Source organism: Littorina saxatilis, linkage group LG3, assembly GCF_037325665.1.
Source record: "Littorina saxatilis isolate snail1 linkage group LG3, US_GU_Lsax_2.0, whole genome shotgun sequence".
In the NCBI taxonomy this organism is placed as follows: domain Eukaryota; kingdom Metazoa; phylum Mollusca; class Gastropoda; order Littorinimorpha; family Littorinidae; genus Littorina; species Littorina saxatilis.
In genome coordinates this window covers 28,391,370-28,410,521 of record NC_090247.1, presented here as the reverse complement: position 1 = coordinate 28,410,521, position 19,152 = coordinate 28,391,370, and the positions used below count along the sequence as shown (strand labels likewise).

At 38.1% G+C, this 19,152-nt stretch overlaps 2 protein-coding genes across 5 annotated transcripts in view; one reads left to right on the top strand and one right to left on the bottom strand.

The window, feature by feature from the left end:
- Positions 1-812: 812 nt before the first annotated feature.
- Positions 813-16,509, bottom strand: LOC138962064 (proteasome assembly chaperone 1-like). The gene is made up of 6 exons (XM_070333771.1): positions 16,390-16,509; positions 9,884-9,993; positions 7,350-7,561; positions 6,095-6,293; positions 2,030-2,169; positions 813-1,446 (listed from the first exon to the last, which is right to left on the bottom strand). The coding sequence occupies exons 1-6, from the start codon at positions 16,476-16,478 to the stop codon at positions 1,372-1,374; spliced, it is 825 nt and encodes a 274-aa protein (XP_070189872.1). The 5' UTR covers positions 16,479-16,509; the 3' UTR covers positions 813-1,371.
- A 150-nt stretch (positions 16,510-16,659) lies between these two features.
- The window catches only part of LOC138962061 (synapse-associated protein 1-like), a 58,808-nt gene continuing 56,315 nt past the window's right edge, over positions 16,660-19,152 (top strand). For all 4 annotated transcript variants that reach the window (XM_070333767.1, XM_070333766.1, XM_070333765.1 and 1 more), the window contains exon 1: positions 16,660-17,019. In XM_070333767.1, the coding sequence (XP_070189868.1) occupies positions 16,728-17,019 (292 nt within the window). In that variant the 5' untranslated portion in view covers positions 16,660-16,727. The remainder of the gene's footprint in view (positions 17,020-19,152) is intronic.

The following is a 19,152-nucleotide window of genomic DNA, read 5'->3' as shown; positions in this document are numbered from 1 at the left end:
AAGGGAGAAGCCTGTCTTGTAAGAAAAGATTTTCCCCGCTTTGCAGTTTACAAGATCAAACAATTCAGTGGCATTAGAGAACTGCGAATTGTACAACTGTGTGACATTGGCATTTTATCCATTTCCATGCCTGAACAAGTTTGGAAATGCAGGTTTGCTTATTTGTTGCTTAACGTCCAGCCGACTACGTAGAGCCATATCAGGACGAGGAAGGGGGGGATGAAGGGGGCCACTTGTCAAGCGATTCCTGTTTACAAATGCACTAACCCATTACTTGTGTCCCAGCAGGCTTTAGTAAAACTAAATTAATACCTACTGGAAGATTACCAGTTTCCAGTATGTTAAAATAGGCTTAACCTATCTACTGCTGGACTTACATCAGAACACTAACAGATTAAACTATACATGAATCGCGAGACAAGCGGCAAGAGAAGAGATTTTTGGAAAAAATACAGGTGAATGAGCAAGAAGGCAGAAAAAAGAAAAGAATTCATGAAGAAAAAGAGAGCATGACAGGAAAGAGGAACCAAAAATATACCTAACAGCAAACTAGAAAGCTCCTGCGGTTCCAAAAACAGGAGGGGCCTTTAATTTCATAACCGCAGTGCCCCACTGCGGGAGGAAATGCAGGTTTGCTTTTGTGAAACGGAACATTGTTTGTGTAAAATTAAAGACGAAGAACTACCACAAGCATGCTTTTTAGACTTTAAAGAAGAGTTTGACTGTGGTTGACTGCTATGGTATAGAGTGTTCATATTTCTGTTACACACACACACTCATGCGATCACACACAAAGCATATGAAATTTAAGATAAACTTGCAAAATACATCTTTATTTACTCAGCATAATGAAGAAGACATTTTAACAAGAGCAAACCAGTCTCCTGCATTCACTTTTACTCTGTCTTTTCCAACTGTTTAACACTGTCATCTCACACACACACACACAGCTGCATGCATACAAAAAAGAACCACAAAATTAAGGTATTCAATTACAATAGCTAATTGCATTTGTTTTTTGTCGCTTTTTGAGATTCTCCACTAAAGAGATAAAACGTAGTATCCTTGACTCTCTCTCCATTCCCCCTACTTGCACACCCTATTTTCTGATGTAAAGGAGAAGATCTAAACTGCATCAAACTTTATTCAACCCATCTTGACTTAATTCAAACCTTTTTGTTTCAAATGACAGAAAACATAGGCTCCACAATCTCTGCACATTTTCAAGCAGTTCTCCACTCTTAGTAGTCGTCTCACAGCACTGTGAAGACATTGACCATGTCTAATGACAACATGATCGAACACAAACGTGATGCAAAACAACTATACATACACAATGCTATAACATTTATATGGAAACACCAGTTTCTGCTACAAGTAGAGCGTGTCCTGAACTTCATGTTTCTGTGCAATATCTCGCAGCTGTTTATCTGCCTCAGGGTTTTTCTGCAAACATAAAAATACCCTCCATAAGTCCACATCAGTTCTCAATGTCAATGACATCACTTTAAAGATTCCACTGTAGTTTAGAGAATGCATGAAGTGCTACTCTTTTTTTCCCCTGAAAGTTGTTTTTGTCTCTGATTTAAGAGGGTTACACAAACTATTGCATAAAATGTAAGCATTGAGGAGATAAATGTATGGGTTGGGGTTGCTGGTTGGATGTGTGTCTGTCTGTCTGTGCATTCTTTTCATTTTGGTTAGTAGAGAACCTCCCCCCCCCCCCCCCCTTTTTTTTTTAAAGTCATTTTCTTTTCTCTTATGGCCTTTATAATTTTCTGTATCATAAGAAGTGCCATAAGACACAAGATAATTTATTGTCCACACATTATCATTTTTTGAATGGACAGAAAAACTATACATCTATGAACAAAACAAAACATAAAAGCATCACGCAACACTTGCACTTGTTGCACATGTCCATTTATTTACTTCAAAACAACTAAAGAAATAACGAATCAAAACAAATTATGCAAAATGTGTGCGCATTTAACATACACAAAAATGCTGCAAAAATATCAAGACTTACCCTAATGATGTCTCTAATGGGTGTGGATTCCAGACAGGGCGTGAAGGCCTTCATGGTTTCCAGGTCAACCAGTTTCCTGGCCTTTGTGTAACACTGGTACAGTAGAGCTTTCATGCTGTACGCCTGGCAGTATGTCAGAACTGACCAGAGGACAAAAATGCAAATATCGTTACAAAAAACCCACCACATATCCTGAAGTAAGGTGGCACTACGGTGGAACCCCCTTTTTAAGACTCCCTCCTTTTTAAGACCTTGTTTTCTAAGACTTTCTGTTCATAACCTCTGTAAAATTACCCCCATTTTAAGACTCCCTCCTTTTTAAGACCTTGTTTTCTAAGACTTTCTGTTCATAACCTCTGTAAAATTACCCCCATTTTAAGACTCCCTCCTTTTTAAGACTTTCTCTTCATAACCTCTGTAAAATTACCCCCAGTTTAAGACTCCCTCCTTTTTAAGACTTTGTTTTCTCAGATTTTCTGTTCATAACCTCTGTAAAATCACCCTCATTTTAAGGCTCCCTCCTTTTTGACTCACATGCGAAGCAAAAGTGAGTCTATGTACTCACCCGAGTCGTCCGTCCGTCCGTCCGGAAAACTTTAACGTTGGATATTTCTTGGACACTATTCAGTCTATCAGTACCAAATTAGGCAAGATGGTGTATGATGACAGGGCCCCAAAAAACATACATAGCATCTTGACCTTGCTTCAAGGTCAAGGTCGCAGGGGCCATAGATGTTGTCTAAAAAACAGCTATTTTTCACATTTTTCACATTTTCTCTGAAGTTTTTGAGATTCAATACCTCACCTATATATGATATATAGGGCAAAGTAAGCCCCATCTTTTGATACCAGTTTGGTTTACCTTGCTTCAAGGTCAAGGTCACAGGAGCTCTTCAAAGTTGGATTGTATACATATTTTGAAGTGACCTTGACCCTGAACTATGGAAGATAACTGTTTCAAACTTAAAAATTATGTGGGGCACATGTTATGCTTTCATAATGAGACACATTTGGTCACATATGATCAAGGTCAAGGTCACTTTGACCCTTATGAAATGTGACCAAAATAAGGTAGTGAACCACTAAAAGTGACCATATCTCATGGTAGAAAGAGCCAATAAGCACCATTGTACTTCCTATGTCTTGAATTAACAGCTTTGTGTTGCATGACCTTGACCTTGGGTCAAGGTCACATGTATTTTGGTAGGAAAAATGTGTAAAGCAGTTCTTAGTGTATGATGTCATTGCTATGTAAAGATCAAGGTCAAGCATGTGAGTCGTATGGGCTTTGCCCTTCTTGTTAAGACCTGATTTTCTCAGACTTTCTGTTCATAACCTCTGTAAATTTACCCCCATTTTAAGACTCCCTCCTTTTTAAGACCTTGTTTTCTAAGACTTTCTGTTCATAACCTCTGTAAAATTACCCCCATTTTAAGACTCCCTCCTTTTTAAGACCTTGTTTTCTAAGACTTTCTGTTCATAACCTCTGTAAAATTACCCCCATTTTAAGACTCCCTCCTTTTTAAGACCTGATGTTCTCAGAATTTGGAGGTCTTAAAATGGGGGTTCCACTGTACTCATTTCAACACTGAAACATTTTTGTAAAAATTCTGCAGATCTGCAAAGACAAGTTTTTAGGAATGGAATTTGTACACAGATCTGCATGAATACACTTTTACGGTCATTCTTAAACGCATGGATAAAATCTTTTTTGATGTACAAATTAACAAACATTACTCAGCTTTAGGGGTGCTTCTCTAGAGGAGGGCATGCCCCATTAAGTGTTTTCATTTCTACTCCAGCCCCACACCTGGGTTTTCATTTCAGCCCCACACCTGGGTTTTAATTTCAGCCCCACACCTGGGTTTTCATTTCAGCCCCACACCTGGGTTTTCATTTCAGCCCCACACCTGGGTTTTCATTTCAGCCCCACACCTGGGTTTTCATTTCAGCCCCACACATGGGTTTTCATTTCAGCCCCACACATGGGTTTTCATTTCAGCCCCACACATGGGTTTTCATTTCAGCCCCACACATGGGTTTTCATGTTTAAGCCGCCATTAGTATAATGGGGCTAACTGGATTTGCTCTGTCTGTTTGTTTGAGGCGGGCGGGCGAATGTCTTACAAACAAGTCGGGTAAGACTTGCATCTCTGGGTCAATTAAGCTCAAATTTCGTGAAATTGTAAGGAATAGGGTTAGACGGGTGTATGCAAAAAATTACATTCCTAACGGTAGCCAAACAGAAGATATTAGCTTTTAACGCTTTTACAAACCGTGCCAGGGGACGAAACCAACTGACAGATTCCTATGTTTGTGGGAATTCCCGCACCCAGAATCCGAGTTACTTCCCTCCGAGTGCTTGGCCATGTCACGGCATTGTGCGCTGCATGCATTCGTGAGCAAGATCGTTTATGCTCACAGCAGTGTGATTGGCAATGCATATCTGAATGTATTATCTTTTTTGCAAACCGACAGAGATAACATGTGCATTGAAAGTACAACTTTCTGCAAGTTTTCCCGTGCAACTGTTTTCTGGTGGTCATATCAAATTGTTTAAATCGACTTGCATTCCTCGTGATGAGTTATCAGTATCACAACAGAAATTGAAATGAGGAATTTGATTAATTGTGTGTGTTTGTGTGTGTGTGTGTGTGTGTGTGTGTGTGTGTGTGTGTGTGTGTGTGTTTATGTGTGTGTGTTTGTGTGTGCGGGGTGTGTGAGTGTTCGCATGTGTGCGTGTGTTCTTGGATGCTTGTGTCTGCGTGTCAGTATGTGTATTAATGAGTTATTGTGTGTGTCTTCGCGTGTGTGGCGCATGCTTTGATTGTTTCAAGTCTTTCGTCTACGTTTGTGTGTCCTGTTTCGTTTACGTGTGCTTATGTTTTTGTTTTCGTTACTGATTTTTGGCTCATTGAGGCCTCTCAGTTCTCTACCTCTCATCAACCCCCCCCCCCCCCCCCCCCAATTGCTCCCAGTCGTTCAGAAGAAACACGTTTTTAGCCCCGCCTTGAATGCAACACACAAAAGAGCACATGTACACTACAATAGCACGGCAGTCCAGCCCGCTCTTGGTAATATGGGGTGGGACATGGATTTTTGATCGAGACTTCATGTAAATCTCAAACACCATAGATCCTTCATAACGACCGATTTTTGAAGAATTATTCCGTAAATAAACAAATAAATAGTGACGTCATTTGAACTACACAGTCTATATGTGGTGGGTTGTGGACGACCCACTTTTGAATTAAAGAAGGCATTTTACTTTGTTTATTTCTATTTGGATGGCGTGGGTTGTGTAGAAGGATACTTTTTATGTTGAATATTTCTTTAGAAAGTATGGGCGGTTCATGAGTAATATCATTGGTACTGTGAAGGTTAAGTGACGCAAAAGTGTGTACGTCATTTACTTTGGAAAGAGGCGGTAATGAGTTACTTCCCTTCGGGTCTCGTTCTATCACTGACAGCATGCGAACATGCGTTGGATTATTAAGCCGCCTTGTAAAGGGTGCTTACTGGATTTGCTCTGCCTGTTTGTCCGGGTTTCAGGTGTTTGTTTGTCTACCATGTCACCACGTGTAAAGAGCTCGGTCAATTTTTTTAAAAATTATTTATTAATTTATTCATTTAATTTTTTTTAATTAATTCTTTCTAAAATTTATTTATTTACTTTAAAAAAATTTTTTTTTTTTTAATAATTTATTCATTTAAAAAAAAAATTTCCCTCCCTCTGTCTGTCTGTCTCCGTGTCCCACCCCCATATTACCAAGGGCGGCTTCTTGACCCCGTTAAGGTCAACACTTGTTATAAAGTGATTAAGGACAAAAATTAAAGCCAATAAAGGAACAACAGAAACACATCACCCATGCATACAAATTATAAGCACACTCATGCGCGCAAGCACAGACAGCCAGAAAGACACAAACAATCACCCATGCAAGCACAGACAGCCAGAAAGACACAAACAATCACCCATGCAAGCACACACAAACATGCTTGGGCACGCACACACACTCACAGAAAATACAGCTGTATACTGCAATATATAAGTGTGCCACTTACTCTGTGCAGCAAGTCCTGTGACTAAGTTGGGCTGTTCTAAAACAGGGCAGAAAGGTACACCAGAAAATTTATTGGTCTTCAGGCCACGGAGGAATGGACATGGCATGTCTGATGTGGGAACCTCACAAGTGAAACGACTTGTCGGTGATGTGTTCAGCACAACCACGTCGGCATCATCAGTGTCAAGGCCTGAAAATAGCTGAAGGAAATGAAAAGGAAAGAGGAATTAAATTACATTTTTTTACTTAAAGGTCCTTGTCTACATTTTTATACCGAAATCGCCATTTGACCATTAAAATGCAGTCTATTATCTACAAATATCAACAATACACCCCCTTTCGATCAGGAAAGACGAAGCCAGTGTAGCCGTTTGAAAATTCATTGTAGTATTCCAGCGTAGTACTCATAGTAGGATATCCTTATTTGGAAAATGCCAAGCGCAAAACTCCTCTCAAATCCCGTGCATTTCGTGCGTTTAAAAAAAAGCGTGGACAGCGCTCCAGTGTCAAACTGTTGCTGCACTTGTTTGGGCGTGGCTATAAGCATAGTGACATGAATTTGATTGGTCAGTATTTTTAGGCAAAGCACGTGTTCTCAGCAAACAGAAAACAAAATATTGAAAGCGTGAGTCACGCTACCTAAAAATAAAATCTTTTTTTACATATATTTTTTTGTTCTATAACTTTTTTCCTCATGGTTCATTCATCATCTGACATAACTTTTTAGCGAAATCTAACCATAAGATTATTGAAAAAAAGCAAAAATGTAGACGACCACCTTTAAAACTGCCTCTAAAATATGTGAAATGATGTTAACTTCAGTTAAGTCCATCCAAGTCACAGAATAAAAGATTTAGTAAAACTTCAGTGGAATATACAATAAAGTAATCATTTCTCTTTCACAGATTAACATGCAACGTTACTCTAATAGAATTTACAGTTTAGCAAAACTATGTGATATATGCTTTGCTTCTTTTCTTTCAAATACACGTACAGTCTTCACGAGGGAGGTAATTCCCCAGTTCACTTGAAAGAAGGAAGCAAGAAACAGTATCAGTTCCTTTCCTTTCTCTATTGCAATTTGTTTGTTGTCTGTTTGTTTTGTTGTTGTTGCTTTTTTGTGGAAAAAGGAGAAACATTTGAACTATAACAGACAGATTTAAATTTCTCCTTTCAAAACAACGATCTTGTATAAACCCCCTAGTGAGTGTTCTAGCTACTGTCTTTCAGTGTGGTAAAACATGTGCACACATTACTTCATTAACCCAGGCATAACACTGTTCTACTGCCACATCCATGTTGCACAGGCAGATGAAGGTGGAAGCATCTTCATTGCTTCGGTACAGGTAACAAGTCTTGTCTGTTGGAGCGTTTTGCGTCAACGTCTGACGGTCGTCATCTTTCAGCCCACTGAAGATGTTAGCCACCAGGTAGTAATCGCCATGCTTGATGCAAGTGTCGGTAAATCCTATGAATGAAATAAGAAGAATTTAGTGCAATCAATAGGGTTCCAAGTCTTTATTAAATAAGATATATATATGATGGTTGTTTACTCGATCTCTTTCATATTAGCAGAGCACAAAACTGCATGCAAATCATCCTGTAAACAGTATCATAATCTTTTAGGTCTTTTTTTTTTTTTTTTTAATGATTTTGTGTTTACATCTTCACAGCATCTGTATTTAACTTTATTCTCTGATACATTTAAATTCCTAGGTACACAGTTTTATGAAATATAAACATACATGGCCAAGAATCTGTCAAGGAGTCGAAAAAGTGTTACAATTTTTTTTAGACTTTTTTAAACCTCCTTAAATTTACATGAATAAACATCTCGGTATTCCTGTCCTTCAATTGCAGCATTTTATTTTCCAGTCAAGTGTTCGGTTTATTAAATATTTGCAGATAAAGCACAAATGACTGTATGTTACATTTACACCATAACATAATTTCAAGGTGCTGTCATTTCCTTAGGTTCAGCTTTAGGCAACTGTTTCACTATCCAATGGCTTGATGGCTGAATGTAGAGTTGATCTGTACAAAAGCAACACTTGAAAAAAGTTTCTCCTGTCTCAATATAAGCAAAATCATTTATCCGTTAGTTACTTTACACCAAAGCCCAGAATCAAAGATACAATTCAACATTTACCTATTTACACTGTTTTTAAAACAATGAAATTCTCTATGGAAGTGCAGAAAAGGTTCCAGTAAATTTTCATGTTATTTGTTTTGCAAACCTTAACCTCAATCATCAGGTTATTATGTAATTTGAAAAAAGCATGGTCAGCGGTGTAGAAATTATTATTAAATCACCCTCTTTAAATATTTTTACACTATTTTGGTCCGCAGTTTTTTGAGTTACAAACAAGAAATTGTAACAAATCCTTTTCACGATAGAATAGTCAGGTTGGTACTCCACTATAGTACCAAATGTTAATTTTACCCATGATCTGTACGTTACTTTACACCAAACAGCAAGTACAAGGTACTGAATTTACATTTAATGGGCGATGCTCACATCAGTTAAACAGTATTTCTAACTTGTTTGTTCTAAGCTACCTGTCTCAAGTCAAAATAAAGGGTTAAATTAATGGTTGTGCCTTTTTGGTTGTGTGTACATCTTTACACAAAAGGATGGTGTAAAGTAACATACAGAAGGTTCCGAAGATCTGCAGGTTCATTTGAAGGGTAATTTCTCTTTTATTTAGCTCATACAGACTGTTATGTGCTGTTTTTAGCATTATTATGTGCTGCATATGGTCTCAGTAAAAAAACAAGGTGATGTATGTTACATTTACACCAAAATGTCCCAACAGTGGTCCTTCTGAGGTAAATTTTGTCACTCAGTGTGCTTGTTTTCATGTTGAAACAAAGGTTTGGTCTTGTTCAATGCTGGTTGTTCTTAAGCACTGATAAGTTATCTTCTGTCTCTAAAACAAATTCATTGTCATTTTCAAGTATTCTCAGTATGTACGTTACATTTACACCCTTGTCAGAAGGCCTCACTTAAATCTCTCTACAAGCCAACAGGTGCAAGCACTAGGAATCCTGTGACCATAGTTTAATTACCAGGTGTCTGAGGTATAAGAAAACACACACTTTTGAGTATTATGCCATTATTTAAAGACTGTGACAAAACTTGTTTGGGCAAGTAGATACAATTTCATTTACACCAAACGCATATTTTTAACTTAGAAGTACAATTAAATTACAACAAACACAACTTTTTCGCTCAATTTAAAAAAAATTACAATCATCCTACCTAATGACCTTCCTCTGCAATGATTTTTAAGTAAGTTTGACCAGGAACATTTTTTTAAGATGGTTTACCTTTTTTCATGATTATTTACACCAAATGTAACATACAGACCAGCTAAAAAAGAACGCTCAAAATCCAAAACCTATATTCAGATCAAACTTTCATTAATCTAACATATGTTTCTCCATCCATTTCTGGACCTATTAAAAATTAGATTGAGATGATACCCTTTTCAGTAACTTGGTTATTCAATGCCCAATGTACCATGCGCTTCGCATAACGCCTTGTGTGCTCAAAAAGGTGCTTTTTTTCTTGAACAGTCAATTTTCTCAGCATCCAGACGACTGACAGACATAAATTTGGTATGGATAGAATCTGCATGAGGAATACTCCATAACAGTATTGTTTATATTGTAGTCATTTAAAAACAGAATAAAATACAAAGTAATAAAAGTATCCAGAACAGGATTTTTGTATTTGGACACCTTGACAGATTCCTGACCACGTATACATGTGTAAGTAAAAACTCACCAACAGCAGCGGGCCCAATGGCAACGATCAGTATGTTACACTCCAGCTTCTTGTTGGGGATATGCAGCAAGGCACCCTGTATTCGACTTGACCAGTGAATGAATGAGTCACTGAAATGAAAGAGGCCAACTAAAGGTACATCAACTGTGCAGTGAATTAAGGCATCTTAAAAAATAGATGTCATATATATGGGTCATTCTCAGAAATGGTGGTCCAAAGTGTTACAAGAGTCATTCTCCAAAGCTGGTGAATTCTTAGGTCGGTCACTTAAAACAAAATTTTTACAGAAGCAAATATGGTCAGACCTTTCCCCCTGTTTATGTGGATAAAGATATGTTTGAAGAAGCACCCACAGCAAAATGAATGAACATATTTGTATTTTGATATTTAATATAGTGTAATAATGTCAGTAAATCAACAAAAATGGCGTCAGAAAAATGGGAACAGGCTCGGTACATATATTAAGCTACGGTCCATTGTCACACGATAAATTCATTATGCATGATTTGTTGGAAAGTCACTTTGTGAAACGATAAAGGTTCATTCCTGTGCAATTGTTGTTATTTTCTTTGTGTTTGAGACCCCCAAAAATGAAGTTGAAAACAGCCTTACGTACGCATCGAATGTTGTCACGCTCACTTAGATTTTTCCGACCTCTGTAACCAAATGAATTTCTTTATAATCACTATTTTTTTTACGATCAAGTCAACAAGTGCAGCTTGAAGATGCAGAAAATGCATTCATTCAACCGAGGACACACTTTGGACGAATTTGATGTCTCAGAGAGTGTTTTGTGTCACACGCGATGGCTTCGTAACGGCCGTTTTCATAATAAGCTAGCATCAATTCAACTGAATGAAAGCATACATTTTCATGTTTGCACCTTTGTTAATCACCCCGCCATACAGATGCATGACGTTTTGTTCACAATTTGTCGTGAATAATGACGTAATTCATGAAAAAAGAAGGTGTACATAGTTGACATTTTGGACGGCTGCGTTCGTAACGCCCTCTGCTACCGGCGAGATGCAGACCCCGATTGCTTGAACTCCTGGGAATCTCACATGACAAGGTTGGTATTATTTTGTCGCTCATTCATTTATAAGCATGTTTTAAAAAAAAAATCAAATTTAAATCACGCAAGTGTGAATTCCATGAAGTTCTTCAGCCCCACCGGGTTTCGCTTGTCAGTCCTGTAATCTCATGAAGTGAGCGTAACGGCATCTTCGGAATCTTGCGATTTAAAATAAAACCTTTTCTTAAAACAAAGGTGTATGCTCACCTAGATTGCTCACTTATGACATTGTATTGCATTCTCAAAAGCGAATATTATGAATCTGATGCTTTATCCAGTGACCAAGTTTTGTGCGCACCAGTGACAACAAGAGACGTGTTGTGAATGATGTCTCCGGTAGAAGGGTAATTTTCCCCCGGACAATTCGCCCTTGTACATCTGCCCTCTGAACAATTGCCCCTATGACAATTGCCCCCCCCCCCCCCCCCCCCCCCCCCCCGACAAATGCGCCAAACCATTGGGCTGACAGTCGCTCCGCTCCCCTCCCCCCCCCCCCCCCCCCGGACAACTGCCCCCCGAATACCCCCTCCCCCTCCCTCCCCAGAATCGTATGTGTGTGTGTTTGTGTTTGTGTGTTTGTGTGCGTGTGTGTGTATGTGTGTGTGTGTGCGTGCGTGTGTGCGTGTGAGTGTATGTGTGTGCGTCTGTGTTTGTTTTTCTGTGTGTGTTTTTCTGTGTGTGTGAGTGTGTGTAAGTGCGTGCGCGTGTGAGTAGGGGAAGGGCTCCTAATATGGACCACTTTTTGTTTCATGCTAATAACTAGCTTGTTTTCTTGCGAAGAAGTTTCATTTTGTGTTTGGTAGTCCTTCTCTCTTAAGTGAACCGTTAGGCCTAATTAGAGTGAAATAGCTTTGATAGACATTCAGCAAAAATTAAATACAGAAAAAAATCACAAATGGTCCATATTAGGCGCCCAGGCTCCTAATATGGACCAGTGAAGCGGGCTTCACGAATCACTGTCAAAAGCCCCCTATACTTCAAAATAACATGATACAACTTATTGTGCATGTCAGACTAATTCAAATATGCTTTAGATTTATCTGTTTCGGGTTGATAAGAGCATTATTTGAAGCACACCAGGAAACTAAAGAAGCATATCAAAAACAGAGTGAAAATAAGTGAAATTATCAACTTCAACAAAAAGAAGACAATTTGATATTTTTTTTGAAAGCTCGAAGGCTAGTTATAGGTTATTTTCAGCAAGCTTCTTAATGAATTAATGAAAATAGCCTTTAGCTTTTATTTTCTTCGATTTGTTGAAGGTGGTCCATATTAGGGGACTCACACATACTTTGAGATTTTGCTATTATTTTTTGTTTGCAGTAGAAACTCGGGGTCAAAACTGCTAAAATGTAACAAATACGGTCTTAGCTGTCATATATAGCAATTTTTGTGTGATAAAAGCTTTGGCTGTGGACAGAAACGAGTCCGTTTTAGGCGTCAAATTTAGAGTGAACGCTGCCAAAAGTGAAAAAAAGAGAAAAAGCCTAACGGTTTTGAGGTTTGTGTTTCTGCAACTGTTTTGACATGTGCAAGTTATCCAGAGAGGGTGAATACAGCGAATGAAATTGTTTTTAGCGCTCTAGCGCTGTTAGTTTGTCAGATCAAGAGGTGGTCCATATTAGGAGCCGGTCCATATTAGGAGCCCTTCCCCTACGTGCGTGCGTGTTTGTGTGTCTTTTTGTCCCTGTGTGTCTATATATGTGTCTGTTTGCACGTGCGTGCGTGAAATGTTAACGCGTGCATGCGTGTGTTTTCGAAATGTGTATCTGTGTGCGTGCGTACGTGCGTGCGTATATAAGCGTACAGGACGCGGTTCAAGCACCGTTTTGAGAGACCTGCATTATAGTCTGCTTATTCAGTGACGCACAAACCCAAACCTGTGTGTGTGTGTGTGTGTGTGTACTGTGTGTGTGTGTGTGTGTTTGAGTGTGCGTGTGTGTGTTTCTGTGTGTTTCTGTGTTTGTTTTTCTGTGTGTGTGTGTGCGTATGCGTGCGTGTGTGCGTGCGTGCGTGTGTGTGTGTGTATGTGTGTGTTTGTGCGTGTGTGTATTTGTTTGAATCTGTGTATGTCTGTTAATGTCGAAACCAGGAAGCGTCAAAGCGATGAAGAGTTAATCATACAAGTGAACTACCTTTATTTACCTTGAAACAGCAATAAAACACCTAATATCTCAGTTAACACCAACAAATAATGGGGGGCAATTGGTCAACGGGCATTTATCACGAGGGGTTATTGTCCTAGGAGGGCAGTTGTCGGGGGGCAATTGTCCGGGGGGCAGTTAACCTAGAACGGTTGTCTCCTGTATGCACAACACGTTTTCAGTTTTGCTTTGCATTTTAGAAGTGACATATTGCTGTTTTCACGTTGAGGACTGTTTATATGAAAGCTGCGTGTGTGTTTTTTCTTTAAGTAGGCAGTGTTATGTGAAAAGCTGATGCTTCATGTGACAATCGAAGTTCTAACTTGAGAAACGTATCATGTTTGTTTCATATTTGCACTAGTCGCTATTGCTTTTAAATCAAAGGTGTTTATTACATTCAAAAACCCCTATCAATCCACCTCAATCCCAAGCACCATCTGTGTGGGAGCAATATAGCCCCTCAATTAGGAATGTCACCATTGCTGTTGATAGCAAAAATGATATCTTGTTAGAAAGAACACAAATTGGGTCTTCTTACTTATAATACTCTTCAATCATGATAGCAAGAGAAGTGTAAAGCGGTCATGCATAGCATACAAATAAAACACATATAGAATTGCAAGTTAATTTGTTTATATTCTTGGACAGTAATAATACAATCCAAAGATTGATACTATAAGCTTTATATTGCAGGTATTGAACAGAAAGCCTGGTGAGGTGCACTTTGTTTCCATGAGTGGCAGATAAAACACATATGGACAGCACTTGCAGTACTTTAGTTGCCTTTTGCTTTAAGCTTTATTGTTGTATATCCGGCACGTTATGTTGTCAGTTGTTCTTTCGGATTTTTCAAAGTATATGGTGTTTGTTTTTGCATGATCTGAATATTGTTGATCACAATAAAATTGATATAATTATACATTTTTTTAAATTTTTTTGTATTATATGTGTGATTGTCAATTACGTAATCAACACCTCGTCAAATTCAAGGTTGTTACAACGTTTTCACATTTACGCAGGATCTCTCTCTCTCTCTCTCTCTCTCTCTCTTATTCCCCTTTTTCTGTCCACAAACCTTTTCTGTCACCAATATAAATGTGTGTACATGTATATTGTATGTACGTGCCAAGGTATATTTTAAAAAAAAATTAAAAAAATTATATTAAATTTAAAACAAAATTATTATTTTTTTAAAATATTATTTATTTATTTTTTTTTTTTTTAAACAACTACTTATACATTCTTGTCAAGCTATAATTAGTACAACATATAATCATTCAATATGGCTGCAGTATTAACAAATTTGTGTCACGATGATGCGCACAAAATGAGACGGGTATACCCCCCTATCAGATACTTGTATTTTGTAAGGAAACGTATTTCTTGCTTTTTTGTTTCTTGCAAACTGTCATTCTGATAACAAAGAACCTTTGAATCAATAATTCAACTCAAATTAGTCAAGTTTTATTTTTGGGCCTTATTCCCACTTTTGTTAACCAGTTTTGGAGAATGACTCACATACAAAGTAAAAAATAAAGTGTCAAGAAATACAAAATAATTGTTTTTACTATGAAGTCTATTGTTTGCTATACATAATAATGCAAAAATTAGACAAAAAGAGTAATTGGTTGCTGAATAAGAGACGTTTTAAAGTGTTGTAAAATTTACGTGATGAATGTTGTGACATGGAAACCAAATTCCAACTTTAGCCTTCAATCCTTTGTGCATTTTTTATCAGTTCTGCAGTATTTTTGTGTTCTACCCAACACATTCTAGTTATGAAAGGTAAGGACTTCAACTAATATTGGTAAAAAAATGACATTTGGAACTGACTAAGGTGAATGTCGCAACACAGAAACGAAATGCTTGAACCACTTTCGGTTCCTGTGCGACAGACATGAATCTGCACTGTTTGGCCTTTCCTGCCGGCAAAACCCGTCTGACCCAAAATAACTACACAAAACACAATTCGTCAGAGTTTGCTGTATTTGTTGAAAGTTCCTGTTGCGTTCAGATTACCCATTTTAAGTACTTGATGAATGTCGAACATCGACAATCAGAGGATACGAAAACTGCTTGGCTGCTTTGTTCTGCTAAACTTCGCGCTTTGAGAGACTGTTTGCACTCGATATCCTTCCGACACTACATTGTCGCCATCCGCGGTGTGTAAGTTTGTGACAAAGCTTTGCAGGCTCGACAATTAAGTAAAAACTATCTTCAGTCGTAACGTAGGTCGGGAAACGACGCCATGAGTTTCAGCAAATGATATGATTCTGGTGTTTTCTGTGAATATTTGGCTGTGATTCAAAGGACTATTTTCTTGTTCGAACTTCCTGTGCGCCAAAGAGCTAAAAATAGCCGTGATGTGGCAAAGTCATGGAGCACATTGCTGTCCGATGTTCGCGCGTCGAGTCCGGATACGATGCGTTACGACATTCATAATTTTTTGTTCGAAGCCCGTAACTTCAAATTCAGCGTGAGTTTTTGCAAAGATGTGTTGCTACGTCCAAGACTGAACTCCTGACTGTCGATTGCAGTAATTTGTTGGTGTTTGCATGTTTGCATTTAGCCATGAGACTGAACATATTGTTGATCACGAAAGTCGTGTAACGCTTCGGCGATCCGGAAACGGCCGAACTTCGCAATTGAAAAGCACACAAAAACAACACCAACGTATAGAAACCATTTTTATTGACATACAACAATGCTTTAATGTCTCAGGAATAGATTCAGATGAAAAAAGTCGTGGTAGAAATAATTTTAATTTACTTTTTCATGATTTCAAATGTGTCACCCCTACTCACTCGATCTCACTGTACCACCATTTCTGAGAATGACCCATATACTAGATACATGTGTGTAAAATGTATGACAATGATGATTTGTGTGTGTGTGTACACTTGAGTTTCCATATTTTCGATACAGTCCTGATCAGCTTTGGATGCTTTTCAGACTTGAGAAATTACGTGCTAATAAGATAAGAAGGCACAACATAGAACACAGACAGACAGACAGACAGACAGACAGACAGACAGACAGACAGACACACACACACACACACACACACACAATGTGATATCACTGACAGCACCATCGTGTGGATCACAAACACTTCTACTTCCAGTTCCATCTTTCTCCTCCCTGCTCAGTTCGTTCTTCGCACCACAAAAGCAGACGACGCGCGTCTATAGAAACAAGCTTTAAAACTGCAGTAACACATCATACTGTAAATTAAACAAGATGAAACAACAGCCCCTGGTATTGTGTGCCTAATCAGGTGTGCTTACCATCGTTCCGAAATGATTTCGTCCTCATCTTCTTCATCATCGACTGCACGTGAAATGACTGGCAGAACTTCTCCGAAGAAGGTCGCCATCTTGGTTTGAATGTCTCGCTGTCATCTTACCTAAACGTGATTAAAAATATATGTAACATATTTAAAATGTGCCGTTCACTTCATCACTTTATCTCATCATTAGTTTCAACAGATATCCCAAACTATTTTTTAAATTAGTTTGATATAAATGATGACAACAAAAATGACGACATCCTGTCACGTGACGACTGTTTATAAACCTTTCAGGCCAAGTCGAAACTGAACGTCATCAACAACACAATCAACACAATGTTCAGCTCTGTGACAAACTGGCTGGGGGTCAACATCAAAGGGAAGGATGCTGAGCCTTCCGATGAGAACAAGGAAAATCAAGGAGAAGCTACTCAACCCCATTCCGAAAGCAGGGAAAGCATCAGCTCTACTTCGGTGGAGACATCAACCAGTTCCAAATCTCTTCCAGAAAGTGATTCTGAAGAGTGCAAGTCGACCTCAGAAGAGGAATCGTCTCAGGACAGTTCTGCGCTCCACACTCTGGAAGATGTGTCATCCAAGGCCATCAACACTGCCAAGGAATTTGGAAGTATGGGGAATTAATGTGTGGTTGTATGTGTGAACAGCTCAGATCATGGGTAATTTTAACACCTTCACATTTAAATGCTTATTTTATAGCCATCCATTGAATTGAGAAGAAAACAAAGCATACTAAACTGCTAAGCATGAATCAAACAATAAGAAAATAAAAAGAACCAACAGCATCGTTTTGTATGTGTGGGTAGTAAACACGTTTTATTTACAAAACACGGCGGAAAATGGCGACAAATTTGTTGCACAGCGACAGGTCACTTTCTTCAACCAAGGCCAGTACTTTCATACATGACAAAGGAAAGCAAATATGGCCTGAATAATAAAGTTATAGTGTTCCTTTGCGTGTCTGAGTGATAAACTGTTTTAACCAACTATCTTCTGAAATGTAATTGCACTCAGCAGATTTGTCTTCCGCTCATAACTTTCGTGTCACACGGTCTTTGCGACAAACAGATAGATCGCATTCTCGCAGAAAATCATTGACAACACAGACCAGTCATTTTTAGCATTGCATTTGGGAAGGGCTACTATTATAGTGTGTTTTAAGAAAGAAAAACATTACAGTATCGGCAGAACACGACCAAATGAGTTCGTGTCACAGCGTTATGGGCGTGAGATTGTGTTCTCACACTGTAGCAAAATCATTGACAACACAGACAAGTCAGTTTTAGCTTAGACATTGGGAAAGGCTACTATTATAGTGTGTTTTAGGAAAGAAAAACATTATAGTATCAGCAGAACACGACCAAATCATGACAAATGAGTTTGCGTTTTGGGCGTTATGGGCGTTTTTTCACACTGCAGATCATATCTCAAAAACTACGGAGTGGATCTTTATGAAATTTGATATGGATATTTTTGACTGGATTTTCTCATAGAAGGTTTTTCCGTTTATTGATAGGACAGTTTGATGACGTCACATTTTACCGTTTGCCAAAAGGTCGAGGCAGCACTTTCACAGTTACAGTTTTTCATCAATTTGATCGAATTTCTTATCACACAATCTCAGATCTAGGCCGGATTATGGGATTGCATTTCAGTTTGGTCACTTAAAGTTTTGTTATTGAAATGTTTGTTCGAAATATGTCAATGTCATTTTTTCAAATTTTTAAAAACTAATATTTGAAACAAAAAATGTATATTGGTGTATTCCCTATTGCGTCCTGTATCTAAAACTATATAGTTTTGTTGTTTTGTATTGATAATTATGCTTAAAAATGAAGAAAACCGATAAATAACCACTATCTTTATTTATGAAAAAAGACACTTAAAAACAACTTCTATCTATTCCTTACCATTTTCTGATTCCAAATATATATAGTTTCATGGTGTTTGACGTTGAAAATAGGCTAAAACTTAACAAACTCGGATCGTTGAATGGAAATTATACTTCCAAGCTCCGTACAGCTGACAACATGATAAAAACACGTCATTTCAAGTGTGGAACACGCTCATGACGTCATACTGAAAGGTGATGAATTATGGCTTCACCTTGCGATGTTTCATTTCAAACATGGTAACATTTTTAAAGGGGTTTCTTTCTCAGATTTCTGTTTGCCCTCTGTCTGTCTCTCTATGTCTCCGTCTGTCTGACTGATTCAATTAAATGTGTAATTACTTAGTTTTGCAAAAGTCAAACTAAGTAGGATATACCTAATTGATTCAGGTCTCTAAATTCTTATTGTAAAATTGTGAGTTTTATTCAAAACAAATTTAATTGGTGTTTTAAACTCAATAATGGGGCATGCTGTGATGAGTAGAAGAATGTGTGCTTACGAGCAGAAAAAGCCCATCAAAGTCAAGAATCGTGTTTTTCTTTTTCTATTTTCACCTTGTAGCTTCATACAGACACTAAGCAACAGTGTAGTTCCACTTCCAGTGCAATATCTTGTACTTTAATTTTGACCATCTGTGTAACACTTTATTGACCCATGATCTGAGCTGTTCACATACATGTGCACATAGACATTGTTTAGTTCTGTGTATGTTACGTTAAATTACGTCGTATGCATACACATGTATGTTTATTATTGACAGTGATATATAAGTTTTAAATCAGTACATCTATGCACGTCAAATTAGTCAAATTTTGTTTTGACTCAAAGCCAAGTCAGGTTATTCAACTTAT